This window comes from Cicer arietinum, chromosome 6, assembly GCF_000331145.2.
Source record: "Cicer arietinum cultivar CDC Frontier isolate Library 1 chromosome 6, Cicar.CDCFrontier_v2.0, whole genome shotgun sequence".
NCBI classification, from domain to species: domain Eukaryota; kingdom Viridiplantae; phylum Streptophyta; class Magnoliopsida; order Fabales; family Fabaceae; genus Cicer; species Cicer arietinum.
Genome location: NC_021165.2, coordinates 1,899,669 through 1,909,335, shown reverse-complemented (window position 1 = coordinate 1,909,335; position 9,667 = coordinate 1,899,669). Strand labels below are relative to the sequence as shown.

Here is a 9,667-nt window from a genome sequence, read left to right as displayed (position 1 = left end):
TTGTTGAGATGGAAAAACGCTTTGTAAAAAGTGATAAGGCTGAAACAAGTTCTTTGCTTCAGAATTTAATTTCCATGAAGTATCAAGGCAAGGGAAATATAAGAGAGCACATTATGATGATGTCCAACATTGCTTCTAAGCTTAAAGGTCTAAAGCTTGAGTTGTCAGATGACTTACTCATTCATTTAGTATTGCTGTCTCTTCCTTCGCAATTCAGTCAGTTTAAGGTGACTTATAATTGTCAAAAGGAGAAATGGACTCTTAATGAGCTCATTTCATTATGTGTGCAAGAAGAGGACAGGCTGAAGCAAGATAGGACTGAAAGTGCTCACTTTACTAGCATCTCTAAAGACAAGGGCAAAAGGAAAAGAATTGAGGAGCCCAAGAACAAAGCTGCTGCTAAGGGTCCAGAACAAAAGAAGCAGACTAAGGATAACAACTGCTTCTTCTGCAGGAGTTCTGGACACGTGAAGAAGGATTGTGCCAAATATCACGCTTGGCGTGTTAAGAAAGGTATGATTCTGTCTTTGGTCTGTTCTGAGGTTAATTTAGCTTCAGTACCTAGAAACACTTGGTGGTTAGACTCTGGTGCAACTACTAACATCAGTGTTTCAATGCAGGGTTGCCTGAACTTCCGAAAGCCTAGTGATACTGAAAGATGGATCTATGTAGGAGATGGGAAGAAGGTAGAAGTTGAAGCCATAGGAAAATTTAGATTATTATTAAGTTCCGGTCATTATTTGGATTTAAAAGACACTTTTGTTGTACCGTCATTTAGACGGAATTTGATCTCTATTTCTTATTTGGACAAATCAGGATATTATTGTTCATTCGGGAATAAAGAATTTACTTTGTCTTTAAATTCGAATGTTGTTGGAACCGGTTTACTTTCTGGTTATGATAATCTTTATTTGTTGGAAACTGTGGCTAACTATAATGAAACCTTGAATGTGGAATCACGTGGTACTAAGCGGAAAATTGACAATTTCAATTCAGGGGTGCTTTGGCACAAGCGTCTAGGTCACATCTCTAAAAATAGAGTTGAACGACTTGTGTCAGATGGAATTTTAGATTCCATTGACTTCACAGACTTTAACGTTTGTGTAGCATGCATTAAAGGAAAACAGACTAAAGATAAGAAATTAGGCGCATATAGAGCTACAGACGTCTTAGAATTGATACATACGGACATCTGTGGGCCATTTCCAACTCCTTCTTGGAATGGTCAACAATATTTTATATCATTCATAGACGATTATTCTAGATATGCCTACCTTTACCTAATTCACGAAAAGTCCCAATCAATAGACGTGTTCAAATCCTTTAAGGCAGAAGTTGAGAATCAACTTAATAAAAGAATTAAAAAGGTCAAATCTGATCGTGGTGGTGAATACTACGGCAGATATGACGGTTCAGGTGAACAACGTCCGGGACCATTTGCCAAATACCTAGAGGAATGTGGAATCGTCCCACAATACACTATGCCGGGGTCACCCAGCATGAATGGTGTAGCTGAAAGACGAAACAGGACTCTTAAGGATATGGTAAGGAGTATGATTTGTCATTCCACCTTGCCAGAGTCACTCTGGGGAGAGGCATTAAAAACAGCAGCATACATTCTTAATAGAGTACCAACTAAGGCAGCGGCTAAAACACCTTATGAGCTTTGGATTGGGCGTAAGCCTAGTCTGAAGCACCTTCATGTTTGGGGATGTCCAGCTGAGGCAAGGCCTTATAGGCCGAATGAAAAGAAATTTGAACCCCGAACAATTAGCAGCTATTTTATAGGGTACTCAGAAAAATCAAGGGGCTATAAATTTTATGATCCTAATTTGAGAACAATTTTTGAGACGGGAACGGCAACGTTCTTTGAGGATATTGAGTTTGGGGGGAAGATTAAGGTTAAAGATTTTGTCTTTGAGGAAGAATCGGTAACAATTCCAGAACTGATTCTTCCACCAATTGACTTTCCCATTATTGAACAAACTCAAGATGATCTGGTTGTTCAGGAAGAACAAAATCCAGATCAAATTCAAGATCCTCAAGAACAAGTGCCTCAAGAGCCAGCTCCATTGCGGAGATCCACTAGAGAAAGGAAAAATGCTATTTCGGATGATTATGTAGTATTTATCAATGAGGTAGAGGAAAATGTTGGCATGACGGAAGACGACCCAGTCAACTTTCATCAAGCCATGCAAGATTCTCGTTCAGATAAGTGGATCGAAGCAATGAATGAGGAGTACAAGTCTATGCAAGACAATTCAGTTTGGGAACTTATCCCATTACCTGAAGGAAAGAAACCCATTGGTTGCAAATGGATTTTTAAAACCAAGCGGGATTCCAATGGTAATGTGGAGAGATATAAGGCACGTCTTGTAGCTAAGGGTTATACTCAAAAGGAAGGGATTGATTATAAAGAGACTTTCTCTCCGGTTTCATCGAAGGACTCTTTAAGAATAATCATGGCTCTTGTTGCTCACTTTAATTTGGAGCTTCATCAAATGGATGTAAAAACAGCTTTTCTCAATGGCGACATTGATGAGACGATCTATATGGTGCAGCCAGAAAACTTTGTGTTGGGAGACCCAAAGAATATGGTGTGCAAACTAAGAAAATCCATTTATGGGCTAAAACAAGCTTCTCGTCAATGGTACCATAAATTTCATCAAGTAATTCTCTCATTTGGTTTTGAGATGAATACAGTTGATGATTGTGTGTATCATAAGTTCAGTGGGAGCAGACATATTTTCCTGGTCTTGTATGTTGATGACATACTGCTTGCCACTAACGATATAGGCATGTTGCACGAAACTAAGAAATTTCTATCAAAGCATTTTGAGATGAAAGATCTTGGTGACGCCTCTTTTGTATTAGGAATTCAGATACACCGAGACAGATCTCGAGGTATTCTTGGATTGTCACAAAAGAGCTATATCGATAAGGTTCTCAAAAGGTTTGGGTTACAGGATTGCAAACCAGGGGACACCCCAGTTGCTAAGGGAGACAAGTTTAGTCTCAAACAGTGCCCTAAGGGAAGTTTGGAAATTCAAGAAATGCAAAAGATCCCTTATGCTTCAGCTGTAGGGAGTCTTATGTATGCCCAAGTATGTACGCGTCCAGACATAGCGTTCATAGTAGGGATTTTAGGCAGATATTTAAGCAATCCAGGTCTTGACCATTGGAAAGCAGCCAAGAGGGTCATGAGATATTTGAAGAGAACAAGAAACTACATGCTCACATATAGGAGGTCAGACCAGTTAGAGATCACTGGGTACTCTGACTCGGATTTTGCGGGATGCCAAGACAGCTTAAGATCAACTTCAGGCTATGTCTTTCTGTTAGCTGGTGGAGCAGTTTCTTGGCGTAGTGCCAAGCAAGGTCTTACTGCTTCATCAACCATGGCAGCAGAATTCGTAGCAATTCATGAGGCATCTGACCAGGGCATTTGGCTGAGAAATTTTGTCACGGGGCTGCAAATAGTTGAAGGGATTGAAAGACCACTCAAGTTGTATTGTGACAATAGATCAGCAGTCCTGTATTCTAACAATAATAGGAGCTCAACCAAGTCAAAGCACATTGACATTAAGTTCCTAGTTGTTAAAGAGAAGGTACAAAGTGGACAGATATCCATAGAACACTTAAGGACAAACTCCATGATTGCGGATCCACTCACTAAAGGTCTACCACCCAAGGTCTTTCATGAGCATACTGCTCACATGGGTGTGCTACAGTTTGAGGAATCTTGATTTTAGTGGGAGTTTCGTCCATTATGTAATTCATGTTCTATGTTTAATTGTAAAGTACAAATACATTGTATTTGGACTTTCTGATCAGAAATAAAGTTTAAGGTATTCAGTTTTTTGGTTACTTTGTACATTTAAGTTATGGTATGATCTCATTCGATAAAGTAGGACCAGTTGAAAATTGACATGCATTGACCAACTTCATGTAATTTTCATGCTACACTTTTCATAATGGGTCTATGTCATTTAGTTGTGTCAGTACGGGTGATCATTGATGGGTTTAGTTATGCTTATTATGACGAAAGCCTCTTTGGTTCCATGTGCTGATATGATTAATGGACGGGACAATTTGGATTATACTCAAGGTAATTATAATGACATTTTTGATGTCATAAAGTCTAACACACTCCTAAGGATACATGTGTGACCAGTGGGAGATTGTAAGATTTATGGGTCACATATGTAATTAATTAATAAAGTGTGTTAGGGTCATTATATAATTAGCCAATAAACTAGGGGTCAAATAATATATAATAGTTTATGGCTAAAGAGCATAATAGTTATGAAAATTAATAGTGTAGATACCAGACAGTTTCTAATTTAATGAGGGGCTGAATTGGGAATACTGTAATTTGGGATATAATTAATAATAGTTATATATAGGGGTAATGGTCCCCAAGGCAAACACAACAAGACTATTCAGTTTTAAAACCCTAAAGGAGAAAACTCTCTGGTTCTCTCTATCCCCATCAAGAGAGCAAGGTCTTCAGGGTGTTTTGCTAAGGAAGATCACCCAACCCATTGGCTCTATCATCATTATCCCATGATTTCATCAATGGCAATTCCCACAGGTGCGCTTCCGCCTTTGGTTATTCATCATGTAATTGACATGGATAGTTAACATAATATGATTAGAAATATGAAATTGTTTGACCAACTCTTACATTCATACATCTTTAATTTTCATACACTCATTTAATATCTTTTTTTTTTTCTCTCTCTCTCTCTTTTATTTTCTCACATAACAATATATTACATCTATCACATTATTGTTTGTATTTTTATTTATGTCAATGTATCAATTGACATTTGGGCGTACACCAAACACTTTTCTTCTTTGATTATGTGGTTGGCCACCAAAATCCTCACATGCATTTATCCACCTGATTCAATTTGATTGCTCATCTGCTCTTTCTCTCAATCACTTTGATGTTTTGTTTTCTCTCTAGCTAGCTAGCCCAATAGTTACGCTATTGAAGTTTGGATTACATGATGAGAAAATTAGTATTAACGTGATTTCTACATTTACACAACCAAGAGTGAGCACTACTCTTTCAACTCTATTACTCCTTTTTCATTCAAATCATTAACATCAATTAAATTAATTGTACATAATATAGTCAACTCAGCTGAGAGTTATCTACTTTTTTCTCGTGATGATGAAAGTGAAAGGAAAAGAGAAAGGAAATTGTAACCCAAAGGCAAAAATTGTGGAGTAATTCTTTTTATGAGAGGGCATAGAAAAAGCTTTCTTCAATGCGTGACAATGTCATTACTCAAAAAATAATATAAAAATTTTCAAACATGAACGATCTAAAAGGAGGAAATTGCGGCGAAGTTACAAGAAGCAGTATAATCTTCCGTGAACAAACAAGAAAAGCAGAGTTGGAATTCAATTAATTCATGATATGATCTTAGTGTCTACAGGGTCCCACTGCGATTGAAATTCTAGTTACTTTTACTAATATGTTGAAATATTCTTCTACCTACACAAGAGTAAACACAAGAAACTTCGCAATTCATAACCGAAAATTCTAATAGTAAATAATTCACATCGCATGATGAAAAGCCGAATTCACTATTTCATTTTCTTCAAGGTTACGCAAACCCACTGGACCCCCCATTTTTTTAAAAAATAAATAAATAAAAATCTTAACCTTTCATTCAAACAAAAGAACCATGACACCAAAAAGAAATACCAAGTTCGAAAGAAGACATAGCCTTTAGTGATAATGGTATAATATATTTATGCAAGTGAATTCTTACTTGAAAACTTAACAATAATGTTCTTTTATAATAACTATATTACAAGCTTATGAATTTCGTTCATCATTGAAACAAAACATTTTAAATAAATAAAAAAAACACGATGAGAGAAAGAAAAGAACAAATAATGAATAGATGAAACAAAAAAGTAATGAGTAAATAAAGAAACAAGAAAGAGTAGTTATTCGATTGGAATAGAGTGAATTAAGCGTTACCTTTCTTGACCAGCAGTGTCCCATATTTGAGCTTTGATGAGTTTGTCTCTAACTTTGATGTTTCTGTAAGCAAATTCAACTCCAATAGTTGGTTTTGAATCCAACCTGAATTCATCTTTTGCAAATCTTGAAAGCAGATTTGATTTTCCAACTCCAGAGTCTCCGATCAATACTGCCTTGAACAGGTAATCACACTCTTCATCAAATGCATCATCCATTAATATATACAACAAATTCAGAAGAAACAAGGGTAATGAGGAAGTGAGACTAATACTAATAATTCTATTAGGAGCTATAGAGAGAGGGAAAGAAAGTAAAAATAAGGTGCAAAAGGTGATGATGATCTTATTTATATATGTTAGATGGATTTTATAATTAAAACCAAGGGATACACATAACCAACTTTTATTGTTTTCTTGAGTATTTTTAAATGTGAAAAAATAAATAAAACCTTCAACAAAGACATAATGAATAATACTTGATGTTGTCCCATATATGCTTGAGGATGTCATTAACTGATTTAGTACACATTTAAATTTACTTTGAATTTAACAAAATCATAGTAATACTTTTATTTTATTAAAAATTAAAAGTATAATTTTTTGAAATTTCAATAATTCATAGTAATTTATTCATATTTACCGTTAATCCAATCATATACTCCAAGAGCCAAGCCATAGTTGCATCCATCTACAAAGAAGGCTTAATGGTATTGTTCGACCCAAAGTTGCCAATCTCGTGTAGTTTACGTAAAATCAATAAAATCAATTTGTAAACTCGTAATAATTTATCTATATCTGATCTATATAGGTGATATAATATTATTAGAATAATAATAATTTAATATTTCATCTTTGTGATAAATTAAAAATATTTTTAAATAGATAAGTATTTTTTATAGACCAAAATAAAATAGCAGAAAATCAACTCACTTATACTAAAACATAATAATTGTCTCTAAAAACACAAAAACAATACTAAAATATAAATTTACTTTTTTAAAACAACTTGATATTACTTGTACCAAAAAAAAAACCAATAGATATGGGGAAAAATGTATAATTAAATCGGATATTAATTTATATTTATCAAAACTTTATATTTTAAAAATTGGCATATTCATACTCATGTGGCTTTCCAGGATTGGCTTTTTCAATACTATGTATGTGCACATCAATGAACATAATTGGTTTAGTTATCAAATGATATTGTCTAGATCATAGCCGTCTAAAATTTATAAAAAAATGATATAAGGTAATGATTCCAAATGATAATCTTTGGAAAAATATAAATACAGATTACATGTGATCATTTATGTTTGTGGTTGGTAACCATTGTAATGATACAATTAGCAATGAAGATCTAGCTTTGTACAACAGGTAATTATCGGATATGATTTACTCACTGTAGGGTTACAGGAAAAGTAATTCATTTGTTTACAAGAAGTATCTTTAAATAAAATTTTACATAACGGGTCATTTTATTCATTGAAATAATAAACATAGTCTCAATGTAAAAATTTTATATTATGAAAAAATCGCAACCACTTAAATATATAATTTTAAAAATAAATATAGTTAAAATTAAAATATTTATAATTTTAAAAATAGGTATGATTAAATTAATTCTTTTTAATAATTTAATAAGTACGATTGAGTGTTAGTACAAATTATTTTCTACAATAATAATAATGTATATAAATTAAATTTAATTTAAAAATATTAGAACACATATATATGTATATATGTATTTTATTGATTTTGATGGATGTTTGTTAAAAAAATATATTGATGGAAGGAATAAAGTGGATTGATATTCTTAAGCCATCGTCAAACAGGGGGGCTATTTGCTAAAGTAAAAATTGTCTTTTCTCTTTTATACATATTTTTATCATTTTGAACTTTTGTTCTTCACTCTTTGTTTTTCTAGAAACTATCTATTCCACCTAAAAAAACTATCTCTTACCTCTGCCTTCACTTTCACTTATATAAGTTTTCAATATTTATTCATCTTATCTATTAATTTGATTTAATTTAATGTTTGGGGATCGAACAATTGCATTTGCAGGTAAAAATATTGTTTATGTTGATGCTGATTGCTTCCAGGGCGGGTTGGCAGGTTGAGGAATCATCATTTTTTGCTCTTAGAGCTCTGAAATTTTGAGGAGTTGCATAAGAGAACATATAAAATGGAACCATCTCTAGCTGAAGAAATGGGGCTATTTAAGTAGTGTAATGTAGTGGTGGTCACCTGTCAAAGCCATCTTAAAGAATTTGATGAGCTTCTTCTAATATAAATATTTGGGTCATGCATGTTGTTATTTTAAAAACTGTGTCATTAACAAAAAAATATTAAAATCTATCGTAAATTATATAATAATTTGTAAATATTGACGATATATAACTAATAATAAATTATATGTATAAAAAATATATATGTTGATAGATATAATTTTTTTAATGATTCTCACTTACTTTCATAAATTAGTTTTCATCGCTTTTAGCAAATTATATATTGGTTTTAAAAAATAATTTTAAAATAATCGTAGAATAAATCCAAACCAAAAAAAGGAATCTATTGTTTTTTTTAAGTTTGATCATTTTTAGTATTTATCATTTATGTTTTTTAATTTTCTCAAATTGATCTTTTAAGTTATTATTCTTTCTTTTCACTAATTTCCATTATAAATTTATTATTTCAAACTAAGATTCATATTGAAATTTCTAGATTTTAGTTTCAAATTTGCTCTACTTTTTAGTTGTAATTTTTTTTAAAGTTTATGATGAAGATAACTAATGTTGATGATAAAAATATGAAGAATTTATCAGAGATTTTAATGTGTGTTGTTGGAAGAAGAAATACCATGTAGCTTAAAATCTTAAATTCCTTACAATTGTTATCCGAGATCAACGAAGATAAATGAAAAATAATTCTTGAAATCTACCAAAACAAAATCAAAAACTAATTTTTGAAAGAGAAAGACCGTAAGAAAGATGATGATGAATAAGAAGAAGAATATAACTCGTAAAGATTGGATCTGAGTAAAAATTGATTTAAACTTATATAACTATAAGGGTATTTTTTCAAAACATCAATGATAAATCTAAAAATCGTTTATTTTTATAATTTGTCACATAAATAATGTTATACACACGTAAATATTGTAACAACTATATAATTTATTTTAATGGAATTACTAAAAAAATGCATTCATGCAAATGGACCCTAACAAGAGGGTTAACATTGTAAACAAAATATCACTTAAAAACCTTAATGATAAAAAATAATAAAGAATCTAACCAAAAACTTGATTGAATTAAAATGATTAAAAATGTATTTTAACCCAAAAAATAGAGGGCTCTTTCTTTCTATTTGAATGAGCATGTCTATTTAGTTGGGCTTGGAATTTACTGCGAATTCAAAAAATAGAGGGCTCTTTCATTCATAATGGGATTGCATTTGAAAAATTGGATTTTGTACTACATATTTTGACCCCTATCTCCACAACTTTTAAAAACGTAATTTTACCCTTGCTATTTTCACCTCTTCCAATGGAAAACTTTTGGGCCCATTTTTTACTCTCACAATCACAAATACCAAATTTTCAGTTTGCAACTATTGTTTTTAAAATTCTAGTTTAGAAATTTACATTACGAAAATTTC

The 9,667-nt window shown here is 32.3% G+C and overlaps 1 protein-coding gene across 1 annotated transcript in view; it reads right to left on the bottom strand.

Annotated features, from left to right (window-relative positions):
* The window catches only part of LOC101500012 (ras-related protein RABA6b), a 9,315-nt gene extending 2,778 nt beyond the window's left edge, over window positions 1-6,537 (bottom strand). Inside the window, exon 1 of the mRNA XM_004503228.4 lies at window positions 6,005-6,537. Within this exon, the coding sequence (XP_004503285.2) occupies window positions 6,005-6,516 (512 nt within the window). The 5' untranslated portion in view covers window positions 6,517-6,537. The remainder of the gene's footprint in view (window positions 1-6,004) is intronic.
* Window positions 6,538-9,667: the final 3,130 nt, after the last annotated feature.